Source organism: Anas acuta, chromosome 2, assembly GCF_963932015.1.
Source record: "Anas acuta chromosome 2, bAnaAcu1.1, whole genome shotgun sequence".
Taxonomy (NCBI): domain Eukaryota; kingdom Metazoa; phylum Chordata; class Aves; order Anseriformes; family Anatidae; genus Anas; species Anas acuta.
The window spans coordinates 129,201,762-129,227,987 of NC_088980.1; the positions used below are offsets into that span (position 1 = coordinate 129,201,762).

Consider the following 26,226-nt stretch of genomic DNA (forward strand, 5'->3'; position numbering starts at 1 on the left):
TTCAAGCAAGAGCTAGTGATGGAATACTGGGAGGAGTAGCTGATACTGCAGAGGGCTGTGCTGCCATTCAGAGGGACCTGAACAGGCTGGAGAGCTGGGTGGTGAGGAACCTTCTCAAGTTCAACAAAGGCAAGTGGGTCCTGCACCTAGGCCAAAATAAGCCCATGAACTAGTATTGGTTGGGGGCTGATCTGTTGGAAAGTGCTCCATTCCCAACTAAATGAAATCTGTTCTTGTAGATTTCGAAAAGATGCTGCAAGAGTATAATGTGTTTCCTTCCTTCGCGGAACCAACATACTCTTTCACAGAAACCAACATAGTCTTTCACAGAAACCAACATACTACAAGTTTATATTTTCATTATTTGTTTTTAATATACATTTCTCTAGTAATTTACACAAATATAAATAAAAAATTTGGAAAACATTATTGATGTCTTACAGTTAAATAAAACAAATTTATTTTAGATAGTATCTGTAATATTAGTTAACATAACTAATATTCCTTTTAGGACATAATTCTTCTGCCAGTTATGCAACTGAGGAATTGATAGGACCTGTGTCTTCACAAGTGAGGGCATATTCTGACATAACAGTGATATAAAAGGAAAATGGCTTGGTTTTAATACCAGAATTCTAAAAATAAAAATTAAAAAAAAAATCAATCTTTTGTTGTTTGCAATAATTTATTAATTAACTTACGTATGACTCTGTGTCTTCTATAAATAGCACATCATTATCAAGATACTCCAAAATTATATTTCCACCATTGAATAATGGACATTCTTTATCAGATAGCCATTTTTCCAATGTGTCCTCAAATGGCAAGGCTTCTCCAGAGGTAGTATGGCATAACCTCAATTTCTGCAAGACAGATAACACAGAAATTAACATCAGGATTTCCCTAAGATGCAAAAAGCGGAGGATGAGGGAAGAGGGAGGAAGGGTTAAAGAAGAAAAACAACCTGGAAAATGTTTATCATCATCACTGATTTACCTGGGCTGTTGATTTGTTGTTGTCATTTTTAAGGCTTGCTAAGGAAGCTGCGAAGTCTACTACTTTGCCAATACTCCACTTACTACAAAAGAACATAGGCTTGCTTTTCTCTTTGTTTCCCTTTGGTAAATATACTTGAAAGTAAATTCTCTCCGTCTAGAAAAAAAAAATAAATAAAGCAAAACAAAAATCACAGAAGAAACACGTAACTACATACATACGCATTTTTCAGTTAAAAAAAGTATATTTCAACCCCCAAATTCTAAAATTTAGTTGTTCTATTCCATCAGGACAAAGACCCCATTCTAACGCAGAGTAGAAGAAATAGCTGAGACCGTCAAGTCCAGTCTCCTCCAACTGCAAGCACATATTTGATGGACCATAAGTTCAGAAAGCGGAAAGAATGTCTTTCAGACTTCAAGAAGTAGAGAGTATTACATATAGACAGACATTAGATAGAAGTGACTGCTTTGAGGAGAAAAAGGTGAATTTAAACAGGCAGTGCTGGCTTCTTGCAGCAGTACAATCTGTCTCAAATTGAAATGCAAAACCTGTTGAAACAGAAAAATTTAATGTTCTAGAAATGTCTGTTTCACAAATGAACACTCCAATCAGTGCCACCTACTCACTTATCCCGTTTTTTATCCTTTTATCTACTAATAGTTCTTTCAATATCTGCTAGGCTGAACCATTTGTTTAAGAAACTTCAAGGGTAACCTATGAGAAAGAGATTCTGAGTAGGAATGAGACAGCCCCTTCTTCAGGTTTATTTTTCTTGGCACTCATGCCTAGACACAAGCGCAACTGGTATATCCATCAGTTGACTGCCCTTTATGAGTCCAAGCCAGACACTATCAAATAAGAAACAAGTCTTCTTTAAGATTTATGCATTCCCTAGAAAAGTATGGATCTATCCTCCCCCTCAGTTGTGTTCATAAAACTGAGAACAAATTTCAATCTTTGAATTTTTCCCCAAACCTAAGTGCTCTACACACACAAAAAAAAAAAATCTGTAACGCTCAGGAATATTACAAAGGGGCAAGGGAAGCAGGACATGAATTTTCCTAAATTGTAAACCACAGCTTGTGAAACAGATAGCACAGCCATCCTATTACAGACACGTGCTAACAACTCATCTGCTAACAGTGCCCTGGTACCTTCCTCCAGTTCTAAGGAGGATGAGACAGTTTCTGACAGCTGACTGGAAAATAATTCACAAAACCGCTCATTCTACTGTTGCATCCCTAACAATGGGATATGCCTTGTAGAATTTCTGTGCACTACCCAAGAGATTATCAGTCAATCAAGGACACAGCAACTAACATTACTTTGCAGCACGGCCCTCCTGTTTTGAGCCAGTCTGTCTTGAAAGGTGTACCCAAAGGAAGCAATTATCTGCAGAAAACTAACCGCAACAAAGAGGTCAGATAAAAGATGTGTCCAATTTAGCCTGATTCTCCTGATCACAGAGTAAGAAAGGTCAGGAAGCACTGCTAGGGTCATGTGGTCCAAACCACGCTCAAAGCAGGGCAAATTTCAAGATGGACCTAACTACAAATCAGGTCACTTCAAGTCAGATTCAGTCAAGTTCTGAACATCCCAAAGATATCACGTATTTTCAGAGCAGCTTATTCAAATGTCTGACCACCCACACTGCAAATGTTTTTCCGAGTATCTAATTGGAATTTCACATATTGCAGCTTGTGCACATTGCCCTCTGTCCTTTTGCTGTGTGCACCTCCAAGAAACATTCATCAGTCTTCACTATATAGTGATGAGAGACCTAATGTGCCTAAGAGGCAATCCAGAAACTTCATATTAAAAAAAAAAATAATAAAAAATCTGTTAAACTGGAACAAGCTGGGCAATAGAAGACACTAAAAAATGATAGCCAGAAGGAGTCTAGGAGTCTAGCAATTTAAACAGTGAGAGGTGCTGGAGGATAACAAGCTTATTTATCAGTGTTAAAATTATCACCGTTCTACATGGTTGAAGAATTAACATCCAAATAAGAAAATTAATGAGAGAAATTAGCATATCGTAATTTCTGCTACACTTGTTAGAGCTTACTGGCTTTGGAATTAGGAAGCAACTTTAATTTTCTTGGAAATATTAAGGGCGGATTTTTTTTTAATTATGCTCCACAATGTTTGAAATGAATCACTCTCCCTCCAGCATACATTTGTTTAAGTGGCACTATCTGTGATGAGTGGTACAAGTAGGTCTTTGTATTATGTCTTCTGCCTAAGTAGAATTGTCTGATTTTTCAGCACGTCAAAGTATAGAAAAGAGAAATTCATAAGAGGTCTCAGTAATTGAATAACTGTAGTTGTTGTAAAAACAATTAAATGTATCTAACAATAAAATTATCACGTAGAATGTTTTCAGTATTATAAATTTAATATAAGAGGCCTAAATTCAGTGTGCTCCAGCCCAACAGCATGGTCTAAAGTAATTTAAAATAGTTATTTTAAGAGAATGCCTAAGTACAGATCTAAAGTGAAACTCTAGATGAAGGAATTAAGTTGTTTCCAAACCAAACACAATCCGCAAAAAAGACCTACACACCATATTCAACTGGCCACTGTAGTGAAAAACACTAAGGAATCTGAAATACTTCAAGATTCAGAGAATTTAAAGGCATAAAATACACAAAACAACTGTCCAGACCCTCTTCCAATACAAAGGCAGGAACAACTGACTTCAGATCTCTTCATACTTCAACCAGAAACGTAATAAATGTGTCTTCAATCTGAGCTGCAAAGCTTCATTCTTATTTGTGCAGAACGCAGAGCTCAGTTTAGTATGAGACAAGTTCAATCTGACTGATACAGAGCTGTGCAAACTGTATTGTCAGTCAGAAGCCTCTTAGTACCCATCACAAAAAGTATCTCACGAAATGGGTTTGCCCTATGGCAGGCAAACATGTTTCTGCTATAAAGGAATTTGTCCTGAATGCTGTGAGCTCTATATTGGTATCTTATATAGGTCTATATAGGTATCTTGGCCTTACATGAGACTAGTGAGATTGATTTTTGGATGCCTGGCTGAAATCTATGTATAAGTGACCATGGGCTTAGAGAATTAAATCCAAAACCAAACTGAGGGAACTAGATGAAGAACCAGAAATTTAGAAAGCTTCTCTTTCCTTTGAGAAGTCAATCACTGACAGCAAGTATAACTGACCTGAGGCAACGACTTGTCCCCACACGCGTGCATTTTCAGCTTCATTAACGCCACTTTTGCTGCTGTTTCACTGTTTTTTGCTCCTTTACGTTTTTTGCTTTTTACTTCTTCATTTTTTTTAGAATCTGAGAACAATATTATTCCTGTTAGCATGAGTCACATTTCTCATGAACATATTTTGGAATAAGTCTATTGGGCCTCACTATATTTCTAAGGTGTCAACCTCTGTCATGCCCTCCTGAGGCCTTGATATTAGGGACTCCCATTCAAGAATATCTGGAACGTTTACAGTCCTAACAGAACCCCTTTGCACAGAAAAGCAGATGAGCACTGGTACCAGGTAAATAGGTCACAAAAGCTGAAGAGATACAAATTCCAATGCTTCTGTACCTGTGGCAATCATGGTATTCAAATAGCAACAGGTTCAGGTCCTCCTTTCTACACTTAATACCTAGCGTCCAGTTGTTCTCTTTCCTGCCCCAGATCTTGCTTAAAAGCTACAAAACATTACATCAGTCAAATTTTTTTTTGCCAGTTTGGTTACATATGCATAAACTCAGCACACTGACATGTGCACCCATTACAACTACGTTATTTGCATATGAATTAATATGCAAATATAAACGACTAGCTACAATTATAGTAGTACAAGAACAAGACAACCATTCTGAAACTAAGCCCCATTTAATCTTCAAAGACTGTCTTCCTAGACATCTGCTACTGCTGTTTTGTGTGAGTCTCAACAAACACAATTACATGTTGACATGGGAATTTAGGGTTGTTAAAACAAAGAGCTGTCATACTTTCTCTTCTTTTGGTCAAAGCTAGATCCTTACAGGAGGTCTCAAGGCTTCTGAAGAAAACTAAGATATATATCCATTGTACTTGCCTATAATATGTTTAACTAGCTGTTGGGTGGCAGCCATTCGAGGTTGTGGCGTGTCCAGTTTCTCACACTCATGGTCTGATTGATGCCGGTGTCTGTAAACAGCAGTGAAAAAATTGTTCATTAATGCATAGGGGAAGAAATTAATACAAGTATTTATATTCCACTCACCTTAGGCAAAAATGTTTTTCACAGTAGGGACACAGAACTGGTAAAAGCTCCTTTGCATTGCAGTCCTTATATGAGCATGGGTAAGATCTGTGCTGGTCCGGTTTCACAGAATTGTTTTTTATATTCACCTAAGAATCAGTACAAAATAGTCTGTCTAAATAAACAGCTATTACAGACAAATCTCCACCACAGCTTCCCAAAAGAACTGTGCTTGCCCTCGATTATATGGGCAAAAGTAGTTCAGTAACTCTCTCCTACTTTTCTTGCCCTGGTTAAGTTTAGCTCAGTTAGAAAAAGAACCATCCTCCTACTCAAACTTAATTAAATTCTGACACACAGTAAAAGAGTGCATTCATTTCTTAAGCTTGTCACATACTAAGTTGGATAATTCATACTTATATACTGTGCATATATGTCTAATAGCTAGTTAAGCTGTATGTAAATTTAAGGTAGTCAGTTATTATTACATTACCTCAGAACACCCATGAGCATCCCGGCTCCTGTGCTGAAGGCTTAGTGGCAAAAGAAGAAAATACCACACCATCAACAACATTTCAAGAGAAGAAAACTGCATGTGAAAACATTTAAGTGTCTTAAGAGCTATCTGACAAGTTTTATCATGGCAACACAATTAAACTTTCTTAGAATTTGTTCTAAGCTATAGATTTCACAACTTGAATGGATTGGTTATGCTATTCCTCATTATATAATTTGTCTCTTAGGATTTCTGCCCCATGCTAACAAAGTACTACAAAAGGATAAGGTCATCAGCATGCTTACAAATTTATCTCAAAGCAACTGAAATTTGTCCATTTTAATATTTTTTGGATCACAAATGCCTTCTAACATTTTAAAGAGAAATTTTAGATCTGCTCTCAATTTTAGGCTGCTAATTTTAAGTTTAAATCAAAGTGCAGGCTCTGATTTAAGACTGTGGAAGAAATTTAGGTTTTCTTCCTACACGGAAGCAACAAAAGCAAAACAACCAGACACAAATCAGTACAATCCAGGCTCCCATACATATGGCTTCCATAATAAGTTATCTGTATTCTGGATGTTCCCTCTGATTTCAAACCTCCACAACAGCCGCTCGGGAGCAAAGTTGCAAGGTCAGTGAACAAATTATTATTTTTTTTAACTGAATGTATCTACATTGAGTTACAGCATGTTTCATACAACATTTAGGCCTACAACAACTGCCACACTAAACTCTATCAGGGAAACTCACCAAAAGACACCTGAACAGCCATCACATACAAAGGGAAGAAAATCTGAAAGAAAAAGAGGTTTGTATTAGTTGGGCAACATGGTTGTTGTTTTGCTCACAGTTTTTACTTTTTAACATGATTAACTTTTGCTTTACATGATTTACTTTTGCATGGAGAAGTTGTCTTTACAAAGATGCTTAACAACTGCATCTACACAGTACCTAGGCTTTTGTAACACAGTCACGCTGCTAACTCCTCTAGTTAGTATTACTGAAAAATACACCAGGAGGTAAATTATATACATTCTGGAATTATGCTTTAAATTCCTAGAGAAATGCTTCTTTCATTGTCCTGCTCCTTCCTATCTTTTACACCATGCATACTGCCCTTGTGTATTTAAATTGTATGTAAGTTTTTTAAGTCTGCACACATTCCCCATCTACTGTATCAATTGTTACAGATAAAACCATGTCACCGTATGCTGAACTCAGTCATGTCAACTATGACAACGAATGCCCACTTCTAGGCCATTACTTGAGTTTTCCATCCTTCAGATTGGATCTTGATGGACCAGTATGTAACTGGACTACAAAGCTCAGATCACAAAAACTTTGGTCAATTAATCTAAGAAACTCACAACCTGCCTCAGAAAAACTTTAATACGAGTACTTTTGCTTCCCAGTAAAAAGAAGTGTATTTTAGTGGTTATGTTTTCATTAACATCATCTCCTGATAGCAACCAAGGCCAGCCAAGGGGTAAGAATGGAAAAATTGAGCAACAACAATTAGCAAAAACAAGGATTAAATAACTAGTGATGTCACTAAAATGGCAGGCAATGGCAATGCACCATGTAGGGCTGCTGCATGTCGTACCAACAAGACCTGGCTTTGGGAAATCTACCCTAACAACTAAAACTGGATTTATTTTTTTTCATTATGCAGCTTTTCTCGTCTTTTTGACTGTTCCTTTTAACAACATCCCTCTCAGACACGCTGCCCAGCAGCGAAACGATCTCTTCTTGGCTGTATCTCCCCACTACAAGCACTAATACCAGGAGCCAAGACACCGCACGATCCCTTGTGACAATCCCAAAACCAACAGGAGCCAGGCCCCGAGCCAGCATCGGGGACACCCCAAGAGGGAGCTCCCACCTGGGGGCCCCCACAGCCGCTCCTCTCCCCGCTCCGCCAGCAGGGGGGAGCCGAGCCGTGCCCAGCCCCAGCCGCCCTTACCGAGCTGCCGGCAGCCCTCCGCCTCGCAGTGCCGCCCCAGCTCCAGCTCCGCCATTTCCCTCACGGGCAGGCGGGGCTCAGCATGCAGACAGGGCGGCTGTCCCCGCCCCGGGGCGGTGCTGTTGGGTGTCCCTGATTCACGGACACCTCGTTCCTAGCCCAGCCCCTAACGCAGCCCCGCTCCGCCCCGCCGCCAGGTGCGGAGCCCCGGAAGAGCCGCGGCGGCAGCGGGGAGCCCCGGCCCGAGCTGAGGCCGCCAAGATGAGCAAGATCTCCAAGTTCTTCAAGGGGGGCGGCGGCTCTGCCGCCCACAAGAGCCGAGGGGGGCCCACGCCGCAGGAGGCCCTGGCCCGGCTGCGGGAGACGGAGGAGATGCTGAGCAAGAAGCAGGAGTACCTGGAGACGCGCATCGAGAGGGAGCTGGCGGCCGCCCGGCAGCACGGCACCAAGAACAAGCGAGGTGAGGGAGTCCTCTGCTCCTCTGGTCCTCTGCTTCTGAGGAGAGGGTACTAAGGGATAATAACGTTCAGATCTCGCCTACGCCAATGTTGTCATCTCTAGTAAGCAATTTGAACTGCAGGTAGGCAGTGTCTCGGGGACATGCAGGCCTTTGAGAAGCAGGGTAATTACTTGCTAAAGTCACCTGGAATCCTGTTTTGTCTGCTCTGAGATCTATTGTCCCGTAAATGCTTCAAAACAGAAGCAAAATGTTTTGAATTCAAGGCTCACAATGTAACAAGAAACTTTCCTGTGTTCTTTCTGGTGCTGGATACTTTAGAAAAGTTAATGGCATGTAATTTAGAGCTTGTGTGGAGCTGCACCTTAAAGGTGTTCCGGTTAGCCCTTTAATGTATTTGGAAATACTTTAGCACTTACTAATGGTTAGCAAAAAGCACTTAGTTAGGATTTAAAAGCATCAGTAGGGACTTAAGGCACAAACAGTCTGAGGGAGTAAGGCCAGTTCAGCAATCGAGCCTGCCAGCCTGCAGCACATGTGCTGTTGGGTTGTCCCGTTTTGGCTTGTCGCGGCCCCATACTCCTTACTTCTCTGGCTTCAACCCAAGCTTCTCTTGTCCCTTTGTGCAGGTGCTGGCACTTGTGAGCTGGCCCAGCGATCTAGATCAGGGAGGTGACGCAGCTGCAGCTCTCCTGCAGGACGAAGTGACCGGATGGCTCCCGGAGCTGGCTCACTGTGCAGTTGCACGAGTGGCGGGGCTGACTCAAGAGATCATGCTCCTTCTGGTGTCTGTAGCAACTCCTACCTAGGTCCAGACACGCTAGTGTAGGACTTGATGCCAAGTCTGCCCTTCAGGCTGGTGTTGCTGCAGGAAGAAGCAGTGTTTCCTGCCTCGTTCCTGCCCCATGCTACTCCCTTCCTTCTGTTGACAGAGCTCCCTGAAGGGTGTGTTCTAGAAAGCTGGGATACAGCATTAAAATGTCTTGGTTTTGTTATTTTTACCCAGGGCTGGTTAAGTTTCTCTGACTTCACAGCTGCAAAAGAGCTTGCACACCTGTGAAGGTGCAGAGGCTGCAATGAGGACCCATTACTGGGAGAAGGTGGATCTGCTTTAGGATTCCCCTTTAACCTGGCTGGCCTGTGCTGGTTCCAGGTGTTAGCCTATCACCTTGTGCTTCAGGCATGCAGCATTCAACACGTGACTTTTTCTCCCAGGTGTTTGTGTCCACTGCTATGCTCAGTATGCAATTCCCCTGGTTTTATCTATATAGCTTTTTGCAGAGTTGTGCTACAAACTGGATTGCTGGGCTGATTGTGGTTAAAAATAACTCCCTTTTTTTCCTTTCTTGTCATTTGTGCGTGACCTACAGTTAGGGACAGTAAAAAGACAGTAAGGCAATAAGTACAGTGCGGGAATTTTTTAATAAAAAAAATTGGCTATAATGCCCAAACTGGATGATGAAACTACAATCATGAGAAACAAGAGAAACTCACCTTGCTGTGCTGAAATGATTGAATTTGGCAGGCTAGTGAGTGAGCTTAATTCCCCAAGGATACCCCTTGATACGACAGTTGTGCTAGTTTAATCACTGTTGACTAGTGTATTAGCAGCTTTACCATACTGTAGTTCAGAAGAAAGCTGTACTAGCCTTAAGTAGCATTATGTAAACATACATGTAAATGGGAGAATAAAAGTTTTAATTTGTTAAAACAAATATTTCAAAAGGACCTAGTGGCTAATCTTTGATTTATTCTTTCCATAATTACATCTGTGGAGAAGCTTGTGGAACCTAAAATGGGAGTGTATGGGACAGAAGCAGGATGTATCCAGGTGTAGAAAATGCACCAAATTAGTATGATCTCATTTGATTTTTAGGTGCATGTGTGTGAGTCAGTTACACTGACACAAGTGAAATCATCTTCAAGGACTAACAAGTTTTCATGAGCTCAAATGATTCTTGGATGGGTTCATGTGACATCAGAAGACTTGACTTAGACCCATAACATATTAGCTATGCAAGTACATGTGAAACATCACTTAAATATTTTGGCTCCTCCTTTGTGGAGTGTGCATCTCTGTAGTTCCTGTGCCTAATTTGAAGTTAGCTGTGCTTTGGGGATGATACATTTCCAGTATTCTCTCTTAATATTTTACTGTAGCTAAACTAGCTCAGGGTTATCTGAAGAGTGATTTGTGTTGGAATTCCCCTTGCAGAGGTTATACCATGATAAGTATTTATATATATATATATATATATATATATATATATATAGTCTTGCTGTATTTTTTTGGGTATCTCTTGATTGGTTTTGTCAAGTGCATACCTGCTAACTCCAGCAACAAATTGGCCTTCATCTTTACTACTGTGAAGGTCATGCAGGAAACCTTAAAAGACAAAGTGATCCCAAATATCAAAATTTATGAGGCTTGAGGCAAGAAATTGGGACTAGTGCTATGTAGGTGCAGGCTCTTACGTTTTCTTTGTGCTTCTCTAGAACACCATATCCATGTTAGTAAGGGCAATAGCAGGTTTCTTTATGGCCCTGGGTTAGGACAATAGCCATCACATTGCAGTTCACCATATAGAGAACTGTTTTCATCTAGGACTTCCCACCTTCATGGTGGTCAATCACTTAGCATGTGGAAGGGTTCTGCCTCCACGTGCTGACTGAACAATGACCGTAGTGGCTCTTTGTTTATTTGTTTAAAGCAAGTTCATCAGCAATGCTGGATTTATGGGTAAGCACAAAGTACAAGAAAATATTACTACATGGTAGTCCTGGGAAAAGTTTATCCTCTGTTCTTCAAAAGCTGCCTTATTTTTATTTCTTACTCTCTCCCACAATAATCCCTATGCTTTTCAATCTTCCTTCCCTGTCCCATCTCACACCCCATACACCCACTAGGCTTTTGATTTCTAGTTTGCTGTGTGAGAACTCCATTTAAAAGGAAATAAAGGAAATGGGTTTCCTGAAGTGAACCTGTGCTTGTGAAAATAACATAAATGTGTGTGTTGCCTCAGCCTGGCATCTTTCACAGATCCTAAAAAAAAAGAAAAAGCTAAATGAAGAGAGATTAGAACAAAGTTAAAAGAAGCCATAGTTTTTGTTTGTTTGTTTTTTGTTTTTTTTCCCCATCCAGAGTAGGAATAAAGCTTAACCAGGGAGAGCCACACAATATTACTGAGGACAAAACCTAATGGAAAAAGTTGGGATAACGTAGGTTTTCACAAGTAGGTGCTGTAAGTGTGCTGTGTAGTACATTTGGGCAGGGTTGGTGTAGCCGCGTAGCATTCCTTTACAATGAGCTAGTTGTGTCCAGAACACTACTGAAACTGAAGTAGTTGCATGTTGACACAGACAGGGCTGTCATCACTGTAGCGGGGTGTGTGACAGGTAGGGACCGAAGGCAGGGAGATACAGGGAAGCCTTTAAGCACATCTTTGTTCTGTGTTACAGCCATTGTTCTCTGCTCTTCTTGATCGCATTTCAAGTGTCTTGCTGCCAACTGGAGTGGTTATAATGAGTCAAGAGCATCATTATTAATGAATTACTGCTTCAGTTTTAACTGTACATGCCTTCCCCCACAAGTTTTTAAGGATTATGAATGCTGATAATGATCTTGCTTAAGGTGGTCTGATTTTTGTGGCCTCAGCAGCATTTCTTCTGGTTGTTGCTAGCGTGAGATCAGATTCTGTAATCCATCAGTCCTTTACAGGGACTGAAGCAGAGGTTTTGTTAACTGTATCCAAGGATGAGATCCAGTATTTTCACGGTGATGTCTTGTGAAGACATAACCAGTTTTTCCCTGGGAATTTTAAGGTCTTTTGGATAACGTTCTTATCTCTACTTCACGATATGAGATTGGCAATTCCTGTGCTGATGGGTATTGGTGGTGGGCTGACGGTGTTGATTATCACTGTGCTTTCTCATTTTATTCTGATCTGTCATGAGACCATGATGAAGGTGTCTGACTCTTTCTGTCCCAATTTTGTTCTCTGTTTTAGAAACCTGGATATATTCAGTGTGGTGAGAATTACTATTGCCATTGTCAGATATGGCCAGGATCAGTCATTTCTCCTTTGTTACTAAAGCATAAGTTTAGTGGTGACACGGGAAATGTGTTTGTATGTTAATAACAATAGTTCTTAATACATGTGCTTAAACTGACGTAATAGTCTACAGTTGTTGCAGCTTGAAAATAAAATTTAAAAAAACAAACTTGAAAATGAAATAAAAAATCAGTTTAAAAACAGTGGCTCCTAATCTACGATCGCTATCCTGCTTGCTGGAGCTGGAAGTAGAGCACAAGAAAAGTGCTAAAGCAATTGCTGACCACTCCATTATGAAATGCAGGAGCTGAATCTGCTTCTTTGGAGCCCATCAGAGAGAATGTCTGAGATGACTTGTTTTCCTGGGGAAGGTCTCTACCTCTTCTTGGTTAAATCGATATTACTCTTGCTTCCTCAGACTCTGCCCCTGCTTAGACTCTTCCTACCCGGGCTGTCTTCCTTTTCTGAAATCTTGGAAGTGGGCATACCTTCTTTCAGTGTCGTTCTTAGACCTTCAGTGAAGTAAGTTGATGTTCTCTCCTCAGTTTCTTTTTTTTTTTTTTAATATGTTCTCTTTCAGTTTGGTTATTATGTGATAGCTTTTCTGTAGCATTTAGATTTTGTTCTTCTGAGAAGCAGCACACAGATTTTAAAATGAGTGTATGTACAGTAGAAAAGCACTTATTATAATGAAATTCACTTTGATTCTGTACAACAAGAAAAAAGCAGACTGCAAATAACAAGGAAATTCTCCTTTCTCAGCAATGGGAGCTATGATTGCAATGGACCATGCAAGGAAAGGGATTCATTTAATATAAATGAGAAAATCATATAGTGTGGTGTAGGAATATGTTATACATCGCTTGATAAGCGAGGATTATGAATTGATTTGCTATCAAGTGCTTTGTTCTATAAGTCACTGGTAAAACTGCAGAGAACTAAGTAAAATGGTGTTGTGGTACAATAATTAGGAAAAGCTGTTTATGATAGGGGAAGTCTCACAGTTGACCTTCTTCTGAGGTTTCTTAATTCGGGTGTGGTTTAATTAAATATTTATACAGGAACCTTCAGGATTTTGAAAACAACTGCTGTGTGTGTAACTGAGGAAGTCCATTTTCTCTTTGAGCAGTCAATAAGAGCAGTACCATTGCAGAGTCCCATTCCTGAAAAAGACTGTCTGGAAATATTTCCCCATGGTAGCTGCTTCCTTCAGTTGAAGCCTTTCTGCACCATCCAGTTAGAGTTCCTCTATCCACAGAGTGTCGGGAGCCCTCTCTAGTACAGCCAGGCTTATGCAAATTCAGAACATTAAATTTACCTGGAATCTCTGGCCTAATCTGAGAATACAGGATCAAATTTTGATCGAATTGAAGCTGAGGAAGGAAGTGTCTGGTGTCATAACAGTACCAATAATAACCATAAATAAGGAGGGAAAATAAGCAGGTAGAAAGACTATTTGGGTTAAGTTAAACTGCTATACTTTAGAATTGCTACAACAGTTAGAATTCTCACGTTTGCCATTTGCATGACTTTGAAAATATGCCTGAACCCCAGTCAAAGTATAAATGATCACAGAATCATAGAATGGTTTGGGTTGGAAGGGACCTTAAACACCACCTACTTCCAACCCCATGTCCTGAGCAGGGGCACCTCCCACCAGACCGGGTTGCCCAAAGCCCCGTCCAGCCTGGCCTTGGGCACCTCCAGGGATGGGGCATCCACAGCTTCTCTGGGTAGCCTGCGCCAGTGCCTCACCACCCTCTGAGTGAAGAATTCCTTCTTGATATCTAATCTAAGCCTACTCTCTTTTAGTTTAAAGCCATTCCCCCTTGTCCTATCACTCCACCCCCTGACACAGAGTCCCTCCCCAGCTTTCGTGTAGGCTCCCTTTAGGTACTGGCAGGCAGCTGTAAGGTCTCCCCAGGGCCTTCTCTTCTCCAGGCTGCACAACTCCAGCTCCCTCAGCCTGTCTGTATAGGAGATGTGCTCCAGCCTCTGAGCATCTTTGTGGCCCTCTGGACTCACTAACAGGTCCATGTCCTTCTTGTGCTGGGGACCTCAGAGCAGAACGCAGCCAGGTGGGGCCTCATGAGAGCAGAACAGAGGGGAGGAATCACCTCCCTTGACCTGCTGGCAATGCTGCTTTTGATGCAGCCTGGGATGTGGTTGACTTTTCGGCTGGAAGCCTGCACTGCTGGCTCATGTTCAGTTTTTCATTAGCCAACACCCCTAGGTCCTTCTCCTCAGGGCTGCTGTCAATCCATTCATTGACCAGACTCTATTTGGTGCTAAGGACTGCAAATCTGGAGAGCATGCCTCAAAAGCTGGGAAAACGTTCAATTTGAATACCGTATTTTATCTATTGTGACTATGGTTTGCCATCACTACAGGTGCTAAAGACATTCTGTATTTCAAAGTCTCTGCAAATACCTGTCCTTGTGTGACTAATGAGCAGCAATTTTGACCATATTGACTGCTTTTCTGCAAGTGTTTGAATCAATATTTTAGTATGTTGCTACACACCGTAAATCAGTGTCCCCTCTTTGGAGGGATCCTAGCTTCATTTGGAAACCCTATTGTCTAGATTCGGTGTTGCTGCATTTGGGTAATCGTTTAAACAGAACACCAACAGTAATTGCTGCTGTTTTTCAAGCATGGGGGGCTGCATTTGCTTGCTGGCTCTGAACCTGATTAAAAAATTAAAGCAAGAGATAGGAAAAAAGATCCAGGTATTAATTAAAATTGAAAAAAACAATGGGTTAACTCAGTCTCTTTTTTTCTTTTTTTTTTTTTTTGCCTGGCACATGTACAGTTTGGAAAGAACAGAGGTCAGGAAATACTTGTGGCAAGATTGTGTGTTCCACACACAGAGTCTGAGTGAAAGCCTTCCTCCTCCTGCTTGTCACACGTTTATGCTGGTAATGATTTACTCTGGGCAAAGTATTCTGCTTATAACTTATCAAATGCAAAACAGTAATCTCGCTGATTTACAGAGGTAATTGAGGGTTGCAAGATTTTATTGTGGCCCTTTACAAAGGCTATGTATCTTCTATATATTTTCAAGTTCTAAGGATTAAAGATCATGCTCCTCAGTGAGTGTTATGGAAAATACGACTGAAAGCCAGAGGAGTCCTTCCTCTGATCTAACCTACCTGCGAGGTTAGGTCCTTTGGGCTTTCCATTATACCTGACACTCTCTCCTGCTGCAACAAAACTTAGAAAGCAGCATTCATGGAGATGTGGTCATCATGACAGATCTTCTCGCTCTGTCTTCGTTAGCTTTTACTCAGATTTTGCCTCAGGTTTACCTCTTCCTTTGATTCTCTCTCACGTCCTTTCTGATTTCTGTCTGATGTTTTTCTTTTCCTTTCCTGTCTTCCCTGTTTTGCCCACGTACACATGATGGAATTCAAGATCTCCTGTAGTGGAGGAAGAAGCTGCTCTTTCTTGTGCTTCTAAAAGGAGTTAATCTAAATGAGGTTTCCTGCTTATGCACACTGCATGTTGGTGGTCTGGTGTGGTCAAAGTTTGCCTTTCTACTAGTCAGGTAGGAGGGTGAGAATTATAACTTCTCCAGGTTGTATTGTTAATGAACTACTTGTACTTGCATTTTGCTACAAAAATACACAGTGTACTGTGCTCCTCTGCATTACAGCTGCCTTACAAGCACTGAAGAGGAAAAAGAGATATGAGAAACAATTGAATCAAATTGATGGGACGCTCTCAACCATCGAGTTCCAGAGAGAGGCACTGGAAAACTCACACACAAACACAGAAGTGCTCAGGAATATGGGTTATGCTGCACAAGCTATGAAAAAAGTACATGAAAATATGTAAGTCCTTTCTACTAGCTTTCAAGATGAGCTTGGCAATAGCTTTTAAACTATTTCATTGCTATGTACCAAGTCAGCCAGTTTTGACTTTGTTTTGGTTCAGGCATTTAATGTTAGGAATGCTATTGGTGCTGTGATGTTGTATTTGGCAGAAAAATACCTTTTCTTAACAGCAAGTCTAGAAGGAAATCCAACTACCTTAGGAGATCCAGCTGGTACTAGTTTTTATTAAATCTGCCTTGGCTTCTGCCCTTAATTTTTCCAGAAGAAAACTTAGTTGAGGAAACTGTGTGCACTTCTTCAAAGTCCATAAGCTAGGTTGCGATTCAAAGTACTAATTGGACTTGAATAAAAGAGAGGGTAATTTTTTTGCATATTATTTTTATATGTCCTATATTGTTTTATTGGCGTATTCTCCTGCCTGAATAAACAGAGTTAAATCAGAAAGGTTGTCCTGGCAGAAGTAAACAGGAATTGAAACAATACTGTAGTTAACAATAAGGGGAAGCACTTAAATGGGGTCCTGTTAAGCTCCCCCTAGTTCTGATGAATGCTTAACATCAGAAAAGATCCATCTAACAAAGATGCTGACCTCGGGAAGGAGATACAGTCTGCCTAAAGAATGTGACTATTGGCTGATGGATCTATAAGCGGCACAGAGGTGGGGAGAGGCACAGGCTGCTGCATTATGGCTTTCGTTATAAAGCCAAAGTGGAAGAAATTGGAGTGGCTAAAACATACAGAAGCTTGCCAGGAAATATTAAGGTTTAGGTAAGGAAATTTGTTCCCCATGAGTTCTATTGTTTAAACATCCATGGGCATAAAATAAAATAGGGTCTGATCAGCTGTTTCTGAGCCTCTTCTGTAGGATTTCATTTATGTACTTTTAAAAACTTTATTATTTTGCCAGGGACTTGAACAAGATTGATGATTTGATGCAAGATATCACTGACCAGCAAAATGTTGCTCAGGAAATTTCAGAAGCTATCTCAAGCCGAGCTGGATTTGGTGATGAGTTTGATGAGGTCAGTACTTTACTAAAGACTGGGTGTTTTGACTATAAAATAGTTATTTTGTGGTGCAGTGGCTTGTTCCAGAGACTGCAATTTCACATCCTCACCTTTTGAGAAATCGTTGTTCTAGCTTACCGTATCTAGCACATTTTATATTTATTTATATATTTATAAAAAAAGAATTAAATATATAAAATGAAAATGAGGGGTTTAGCTGTATTCCTGTAGTTAGTATTTTCAATTGTAGTATTTTCAGTTGTACCATGGAAGGAGGTCACTAAAGCATATAATTTGTACTTCTCCAAAGGAACACTGAAATATATAATTTGTTGTACTCAAAATAGAAATAGGGCATATTCCTTTCACTACACCATGAACTGGCTGCCATTCACAATTTTGGATATATGTGCCAAATTTAAGGGGTTTTATTTTGTGCTTGGAGATTCCAGTTCTTTCATTATTTTCCAAATTTTCCAAAAAAATAAATTAATGAGGTAGAAGTAATTGCTGTAAGAAGCAACAAGGATTCTGTCCTCAAACACTTCTTCTGAAAACCTCTCAAAAAAGGTATCTAGGACCTTCTAGAAACTTGCTGCAGTAGCTTTCATCCAATAGTGCTGGACTTGATTTTGTGTATCTAAGGAGGACATAGTGTTCAAGGTCTGAGTATATGCAGAGAGGCTCTATATGAGTATGTGAGACTGTACATCCTACAGCCTGTGGGATGCAGAGCTGAGGATCAAACCCAGTAACACAAACAGTTAACTATGTGTTAAAATGACCAAGTGCTAGGAATCATATGAATAATGCCTTAAAGAATCAAACAGTTCCCACCCTTCCCAATTAATTTATTCTTACATACCCAAAGGGACAACAGAGAAAAATACATATGCTATATTTTTTTGCTTGATTAATATTTTGCCTTATCATTCACAAGTTATCCTTTGCAGTTTTTGAAAATAGTAGTGATTCTTTGTATATTTCTTTCCATTATCTGCTTTCCTATTTTTGTACTTCAAATGAAAATCAACTTTTCAAGAAACATTTAATCAATACTGACATAAGGAATGGCATTTATCTGGCATAAACTTGTCTTCAGACAACTTAAACATACTGCCATCCTGAACAGTGTCGCTTTCTTTTTGTCCGTGCTTAACTTATTGAGTCTAGACTCAGTAATGATGTTGCAGATTGACCTGAAAGCTTCTAAGCGATGCTTGTTTGTCCAAGTTAATGGATATGTTTCCTGTTCTGGGAAAATAAGCCACACTCACATGAAGTATCACTGTGCCAGCACCTACTTTTTCATATGAGCCTAATAGTTACAGTACTTGTTCGGTCATTGGGAAGCCTGGATTGCATAACACTTCAGCTTAAGAGTGCTAGAATTTGTGACTTAATCACTAGTTTTTGAGGTCACTTGTGTTGGAGGAGGATGCTTAGTTTTTATTTATTTTGAAGAATTTTTTGACCACGCGCTTGATTTCCTTGTTACATGTGTGCCATGGGTGTAAGGAGATCATTGAAACATGTAATTTATGCTGCTCAAAATAGACATGTGAACGTAGGGCTCTCTCCCTGGGATGACACTGTATATGTAATGAATAATAATAAAAAAAAAAAAAAAGCTCTGCCCTACCTGAGCAGGATGCTCTCAGGGGAGAGGAGGGGGTGAATCCTTGCCTGGAGACATGTTTTCTGATAATCAGATGTGAAATAGACACATTCCAGTGCGTGAAGTATAGCCCCTGAGAGTTTTGATCCTCTCCACATGGTATCTGCCCTCTGCTTCCTTTTTGGCCTCAGTTCAAGAGGAGGAAGGGGATTATTTATTGTAGCTACTACAATGCTCCACAGCCTTGTTGTACAGCAGTTCCTGAGTTATGGGAAACACAAGTTAGATCCATGCTTGAGGAGAACTTGAAACTTGAGTCTCCCACTTTCAGAACTAATATTCTAGACATTGCATTGCTATGTTAAAGATTATGGCCACTGTTTATTCCACTATTCCATCTCTCTCTCCCTCTCTATTTTTTACTTTTATTTTGCTTCATTTTTTTTTAATTTTAATAAAGAGCCTGTCATGGCTGATGCTACCTCTTGATATTTTATACATTCAGCAGGGGTTGCTGAGGCTTAATTTGGTCTTGGAAAGGGTTAAATGGTCATCTAAAGGTCTTCAGGAATACTCGTTTCCATTGACTACAACAGCTTGGACACTAACTTCTGAAGATGATATTCACACCACTGACAGAAGTACTTAAAGTACAGCTACCTTTGCACCTAACTAAATGCATTAGACAGACGTGGGGCCCCACCCTGCACAGCTCTTTGAGATAGCTGCCATCGATTGAACATCTTCAGGTGCAGACCTGATGCTGAAATTTTTAATTTTTAGATTTTTAATTCTAGGGCTTGCATTGTGAACTAGGTCAGACTTGTGAACTGTAGCCTTTTTTGGCCTTGTATATATAAAATAAAAACTTACTTAGGCCTGTGCTGGCTACATAATCATCATCTTAGTGTCTACATTGGTGATAAGCAAGGTATAAACGGGTAGGCAAAGCCCATCTTGAACCCTAGATCTCACTTTGTGCCAACCACTCTTGCCCAGCCCCATTTGCCCAATAGTGGTTCTTTCTGAACCATTTTATCAGTGTGGCAAAGGTCTGTTTCTCTACACTGTGATTGATAGATAGTTTCCTGTCTTTGGGAAACTCTAATGAAGGAGTAAGCCCCTGGTTTTTTTAAAAATGTAAAGCATTTCTATTTTTAGTATTATACAATGAGATTTGATCATCTGTCCAAGTTAGGTTCTGCAGCTAAAAGCCTAAGGGCGTTATGTGCTTCAAGAGTGAGTAACAGGACTCACGAGATCTGTGCTGCTTTGATATTAGATGTAATCCAGGACTTAGTGTGATAGAGCTGAAGCACAACATTCAATGACAGTCTGTCTTACACCCGGTGGAAGTTGTATGGTTTTTAAAATGGGAAAAGTCACACACTAAAATTTGAATCTGCTTAAAATGTACAGACTCTAGATTTGGAAAAAAAAAATGATGAAGGCGGTTGGATTTTTTCCTCTGTTTGCTTTTGACATGAATACTAACTGCACTGGCATTTTTCTTTCTAATTTTATTCCTTGTCCTGTTTCTAACTTTCATTGTCCTTGTTTAAACTTTCAGTTAAGTTTCACTGTTTTTCCCCACAGTTGGTGAAAATTATACTTGCGATATGCTGACTTCTGATATGACTGACTTCTGACTTTGTTTTCAAGCATAAACTGTTATTTCAGTAATGCTTTGCTTTATAGCGGTTACAAGCGCTCTTGACTCAAATTGCTGTCAGGACAATGAATTTATTAACATTTTCTTTGAATTTAGGATGAGTTGATGGCAGAATTAGAAGAACTGGAGCAAGAAGAAATGAACAAGAGAATGGCAGATGTGAGACTGCCAAGTGTTCCATCCACCTCGCTACCTTCTCGCCCCGGTAAACTGCTTACTTTCCATTTCAAGTTTCTCTTTATTAAGCCATGCTGTGAGTAGGAGGAGAGGAAGAAAGAATCATAGATATGTATTTAGCTCTTTTAATTTTTAAAGCATTATAGATTCCTTATCCAAATTTTTGCATGTGACTATTAGAAAAAGCAAAGTGGAATTCCAGTTTCCTGTATGAAAATATTTAGGACCAAATTTTCTGTAGATTAGGGGAAGCCAATTCAGGGGACTTGAACTTCCAGGTACTGTGATGTGGATCAGATAGGTCACTGGGGAATGGGAAGATCTATTTTGTCTTCAGGCAATTTAAATCCTCAGTCTTTTTTAATTAAGAGGCTGACCTAGATTCAAAATGTTTGCATGAAGAAGTTTCAGCTTTATAGTGTAGTGGTTTGATACTTGCCACTGGTATTTTAAGTAGAGATGAATGTGGTAGCAGGAAGTACAGATTTAAAGAAATATTGTCTGTCATTCCTTTCTTTCTATAGAACAGACATTCCTGGCATTAAGCAGTAGTCTTGATTTTCTGTAGCTCTGCCCTGTTTGGAATTAAGCCAGAGACAGTCAACTTTTAACTCTATCTTTCACTGTGTCCCTCTTGCTCTGTCAACTGAAAGACTTGCTGTATACGGATGCTCGTAAAAAGAATATAAATATTTGGTGGCAAAGATAGCATACACGTAGCACAAGCTGCGTGGTGCATTCTGCTGCAGAACAGGTTGCCCAGATCAGCTCATCCTGAAGGCTCTTGTGCGTGTTTTGGCAGTCAACACTTAAATTCCCGAGAAGCAGTTTAAAATATTCAGACTGGGACTGTGGCCTCATCTACTTATGTAAACTGTAGAACAGCTAGTAAAAAGTGGATTTAGGAAAACTCAGTGCAAATTGCAGTCTGGGCACTTAACGACTTGTTCATGCATTATTTTCCAGATCCAGCTGTGTCAGCTGACATTTTTATTAAACCCAGGCCATCTCCATGTGCTTCTCACTATCTCAGATTTGCTACCTCATCTCTCTATATGACTGCTTCAGGCAAAATTAGTTAGCTACGTTTATACAGTTTAAGGCCTTGTAAAACTGGCTAATCTTTTCTGTAACTGTATGCTTACAGAACACAGAAATGACAAAATATGAACAGTTAATGGTCCTGTAATGCTTCTAATTGGACATGCATGTTAACCTCCTGATTTTAGAGATGGGGAAAATAATGTGGAGCAAGGCACAATGACCTTCCCCAGCTGCACAGTAAGCCAGTGGCACTTGCAGAGTAGTGACTGGACCCAGGGTCTCCCATGTCCTCCCAGCTTTAGCCCTCAGAAATGGTACTCTCAGTCTCCCTGGAGATGGTGGCTCCCAGCAGCAGGGCTGCCACAGGCAGGAGCCAACTGGTTGCTGTAAAACATACACACAAGGGTGGTGCCACCCAGTAATGCAAATCCTGACGCGCACAGCACAAAGCTGGGGAGAGCCCAAGGCCAAACCTGGGCAGTAGGGCATGCAGTTTGTAGGTTGCTGAATGAAGACTGTTTATATGAGGTTTTCATTCAAGTAATGTGAAGAAGTGGGGTGTGGTTTGGATTGGAAAAAAAAAAAAAGTGAGAAAGTGTGTGTGGGACCTGGAACAGAGTTGGGAATTGCTCCTACTGTGACCACGGCAGTTACCTGAGTAGCCACAGATACTACCTCAGCAATGTAAGTTCAGGATTTTTTTTCCCTTTTAATAAATGGTAACTCTCGTTAAAATATGTTGATTCCATTTTGAGACTGGACCTGCACATGCAGAACCCTTTAGTACTCTCTGTGTACAGGTCAAATAAATTTTCTGTGGGAATCTTTCAGTAGGAGGTAAATCAGACCTGTAATTTTTAACATCAGGGTTATGTGTGAGCTAGCGGTGGGACATGCTAGTCACAGCATCATCGCTATGTTACCTACATTTAGCTTGCTACTCAGTAAAGTGACTTGAGATCTTCAAACTGAGCGCTATAGAAGTCCTAATGTTAACAAATAAAATGTTTGTTTCTGCTCCTATTAGTTGATGATTATTGTTAATCTCTTTCTCTGCAGCATCAACCAGGAAGAGAGTGGAGGATGAAGAAGATATGAAACATCTAGCTTCCTGGGCTTCATAAGAGCATGGTGCTTTTATGGCATGGAACATTACAGTAAAGATGTAAAGAGCTACAATGCTGTTGTTAATTTGTAATAGTTACAAATTTAGTGTGGTTGTGTTTCATACGGACTTTTTTTTTAATGGCCAATCTTGCTAAAAGTGTAACTTCCATATTTCAAAAGTAGTTTATGAACAAACAAAAATAATAGTTGCCAAAACCTCCATATTTTTTTTCCAGCCTAGGCCAGAGATCTGTTCTGCTATCAGTATCAGGTTTTATGATGTTACGTCTTGTGGTTTTGTGAGACCCGTGCCTAGCTTGTGCATAGAACTGGATGCATTGTCGAAATGAAAAAGTTAAATAATTGATCAAAGCCCTATCCTTAGAGAGTCCAAAACAGCTTTATACACATCCTTTGCACCCAAGAGCTAACGGCCATTCATTCAGGCATGGAGATTTATCCAGTTTGCCTGGAGCACCTTGTGGTGTCCTAGATATTAAGAGGAGACTCTTCTGTAGATCTTCTGAAGTGCAATAATTTATTAATTTTTGTTATTGTTTTAATTTTGGCAACACTATCCCACGCACATGTATATGGTCTATTTGAATCACATTTCAAACTGTTTCCAACGTGGTTAAATAACAGCTTTGCTATGACAATGACTAAGATTTTATGCACCCCTGACAAACAAAATTGATTTCCGCTAACCATGTCAAAAAGCCAGAAGAGATTTAGCCTCTCTGTCTTCCACCATGACTTTCTGGGGTGAGTTTTTACTTTGTATGAAAATACCCATTCTCAAAGGAATTAATAACACAAATTTTAATTCTGCATTTTCAAAATAATTTTGATTTCTGAGCATTTGGTTTCTGAGTGGAAACTATAAATATGTTGTCTTTGAAATGCCTTTTTAGCTATGTTTAAAAGCTGAATCTAAATTATTTGTAAAGTTTATGTATTATTGTCCAGCTAATGGCTTTTTAGCTTAAGGAGCAAATGCCACTGAGTGCTGAACTACTATATGTAGGGAGAAATCACTGTTCACGTATAAAACAAAAATTAAATATGCTGCTTTGTACAAAGAAATTTTATTAAGCAAGACTTAAGCTCTATGCTAGTAGCTTGCTATAAATCACAAGGATGTAGTAAAACACTGGAGTTCCAAGGAAAGTGGGAAGCAGAGTCACATTGACCTTGATTTCTTATTTTCAAATTAATTTATATATGTATGATTGAACCACTTGGGGAATGATGGGAGACTTGGATTCTGTAGATCTACAGCATCAGAAGACTGATCTGTGGGGCTTTAGCCTTTGATTTGCTGAGTGTTAATAGCTTACAACAGGCTCTAGCCCATCATATTTTATGTTAAGCATAAGCTAACGTGTGTTTCTGGGCATGGCATTCTGTTGGGCTCAACCTGTTGAGTTGAGTTCTGTGAATGAAACACAAAATTTACTAGCACATTGTAAAACTTTCAGGACTTCATTCTTTGTAGTGGAATTGCTTTTTGTTTACGTCTGTTTGAAAGGAGAGCTAAGCCTTGTCACTTTGTATAAATTGCTTGTGGAGAAAAAAACCTTTGTGATTCTACTACAGAGTTTGGAGGTACCAGGAAAATTATCCCTTGCTGTTGAGAGTCAAGTAAAAACTGGAAGTATTCCCTTTTTGTTAAAAACAGAAATTAAAGCACTTCCTTAAATTTGAAAATGTTTTTTGAATTCTCAGTAGGGAACCAAACACTAACAAAATGTCATTCAGTTTTAATGCTTACTGAAATTCAGGATAAGATGCCAGCTGAAAACTTCCTTGACAGGTGTATTTAATAAAATAATAAATATTCTGAGTTACCTAGAATCAATTCCCTAGTCCTGTTGGCTGAAATCCCGTTTTCAAGGTGCAGTATATACAATTCTGAATTTGGTACAGAAAGAATTAGCATACACTGATTTGGTAAGTCTGCAAGGCTGTGTGCTGCTGGACACGACTTGTATTTCTAAATGTAAGTCCATGCCAACATAGTCGTGTGCTTAGGTTGGGAAAGCTGTATTATAGCATCTGTTCTTGGTCACACTAGTAGTTTTCTGATACTTAGCATATTTAAAGGGTTCTGTAGCCTAACCAAAACAGGTGTCTAGGCTTCCAGTTTAAAGTGATTTTTCAGTCTGCTCTGGAAAATGTGTGCCTGCAAGTTTTTATGCAAGAACTTTCTATGTGAACACCCTGCAGGGAAGAAGAAATTCTAGGGAAGGCCTTCCCTTTGCAAACAAGTGTCAGACTGCTAACCTCTGACAGTGTTTTGGCCACATGTTGATCCTGGGGAGCTTCTGCTTATTGACTTTGGACTAGGCACTTAAGGAACAAAGTTCGTGGATGATGAGGAATAAAAAACATGGTCATTTGGGTGAGCTTCTCAAAAAGCTGGCATGTAGTGGCTGCCAATTCTGGAGGACAGTCACATACCAGTTCACGGGCTAGGATGTGTCTGGTCTAACCTTCATGGTGAAGCTACTCTTAGAAATACTATAGTCATGTACAGAAATCAAAATACATTATAGACCCTCAGAACTGGAGTGCTTGTATTTGTTTGGGAGACAGTAGATGACTGATTTTCTTCAAAGGAGTTTTAGGGATTTAATTCAGCTGAGGAGGTGGCTCTTTCCTGTGTAAATTCAGATGAAGCTGTGACAAATGCTTCTTTCTTTTTTTGAACATATGTCTCTCTTCATGCCAAGATGGTATTTGTTTAGCACATAAGCAGACTAGAGTGAATAGTGTCAATGTGTTATTGTAAATGCAATTGACTATTAACTCAAACATATTTTACGAGAGGACTGTGGAAGCAGATGGTGTACTGTAGCTGACTTTATTTCCTGACTCTTATTTATTTTGAGAATGTTTTCTTCTCTTAACAGGCTTGGGCATTTTAAACCTGGATAGCTTTACAAAGGGGAAATATTAATTGAAGAATTAAAAAATAATATATACATATCCTGTAAATAAACACTTTTTGTCACACTTGTGCTATCTGTATTATTTTCCTGTTAGGGAAAACTTTATGTGCTCTTCTTACACCATCATTAGGATGCAGTAGTCTCTTTAGCAAGTGCAAAGATTGTTGGAAACACTTTTTAATGTATTGGTCTTTCTATACCAGCTTAGAATTTAATAATTCTTCAAAGGTAATCTGGCTTTACTTTAGGAAAAAAAAGGGGGGGGGGGGGAAGGAGAATAGAAATCAGATTGTATGCAACAGTGTTTGAGCTTCATTCATTTGCACACAGTATTTGTGTTACAATAGATTTTTATTTCAATGTGTCCAAAAATTCTTTTTTTTTTCTTTTTGCAAAAGATCTCTTCATCGTTTCAGAATTGTGTATTTCTAATTTTCTAGACCCCAGTTAAAAGGTAAAAGGGTTGAGTTTTTGTAAAAAGAAAAAATAGTACAGGAAATGATGAATTTAAGTAAATATATATATATATTTTTATGGATATGAGAATCTCCTTTAAAGTAAATGTGTGTATAGTGTCCTGCAGTTCATATACACACATGTACACAAATACATATAAAGTGTT

General features: G+C 39.6%; 2 protein-coding genes across 2 annotated transcripts; one reads left to right on the forward strand and one right to left on the reverse strand.

The window, feature by feature from the left end:
- Window positions 1-348: 348 nt before the first annotated feature.
- On the reverse strand, window positions 349-7,824 carry ZFAND1 (zinc finger AN1-type containing 1). The gene is made up of 8 exons (XM_068672176.1): window positions 7,681-7,824; window positions 6,468-6,510; window positions 5,712-5,751; window positions 5,240-5,367; window positions 5,072-5,163; window positions 4,183-4,307; window positions 997-1,152; window positions 349-863 (listed from the first exon to the last, which is right to left on the reverse strand). The coding sequence occupies exons 1-8, from the start codon at window positions 7,733-7,735 to the stop codon at window positions 693-695; spliced, it is 810 nt and encodes a 269-aa protein (XP_068528277.1). The 5' UTR covers window positions 7,736-7,824; the 3' UTR covers window positions 349-692.
- CHMP4C (charged multivesicular body protein 4C) lies at window positions 7,796-25,668 on the forward strand. The gene is made up of 5 exons (XM_068672177.1): window positions 7,796-8,140; window positions 15,845-16,022; window positions 16,933-17,047; window positions 20,419-20,527; window positions 22,603-25,668. The coding sequence occupies exons 1-5, from the start codon at window positions 7,942-7,944 to the stop codon at window positions 22,665-22,667; spliced, it is 666 nt and encodes a 221-aa protein (XP_068528278.1). The 5' UTR covers window positions 7,796-7,941; the 3' UTR covers window positions 22,668-25,668.
- The last annotated feature ends 558 nt before the right edge of the window (window positions 25,669-26,226 follow it).

Coding starts and splice junctions, on each gene's coding strand:
- ZFAND1 (XM_068672176.1), bottom strand. CDS start 7,735: ATGGCGGAGCTGGAGCTGGGGCGGCACTGCGAGGCGGAGGGCTGCCGG. Junction 5,164..5,239: donor GAAAAACATTTTTGCCTAAG/GTGAGTGGAATA, acceptor TGCTGTTTACAG/ACACCGGCATCAATCAGACC. Junction 864..996: donor ACAACAAATCAACAGCCCAG/GTAAATCAGTGA, acceptor TCTGTCTTGCAG/AAATTGAGGTTATGCCATAC.
- CHMP4C (XM_068672177.1), top strand. CDS start 7,942: ATGAGCAAGATCTCCAAGTTCTTCAAGGGGGGCGGCGGCTCTGCCGCC. Junction 8,141..15,844: donor CGGCACCAAGAACAAGCGAG/GTGAGGGAGTCC, acceptor TCTGCATTACAG/CTGCCTTACAAGCACTGAAG. Junction 20,528..22,602: donor CTCGCTACCTTCTCGCCCCG/GTAAACTGCTTA, acceptor CTTTCTCTGCAG/CATCAACCAGGAAGAGAGTG.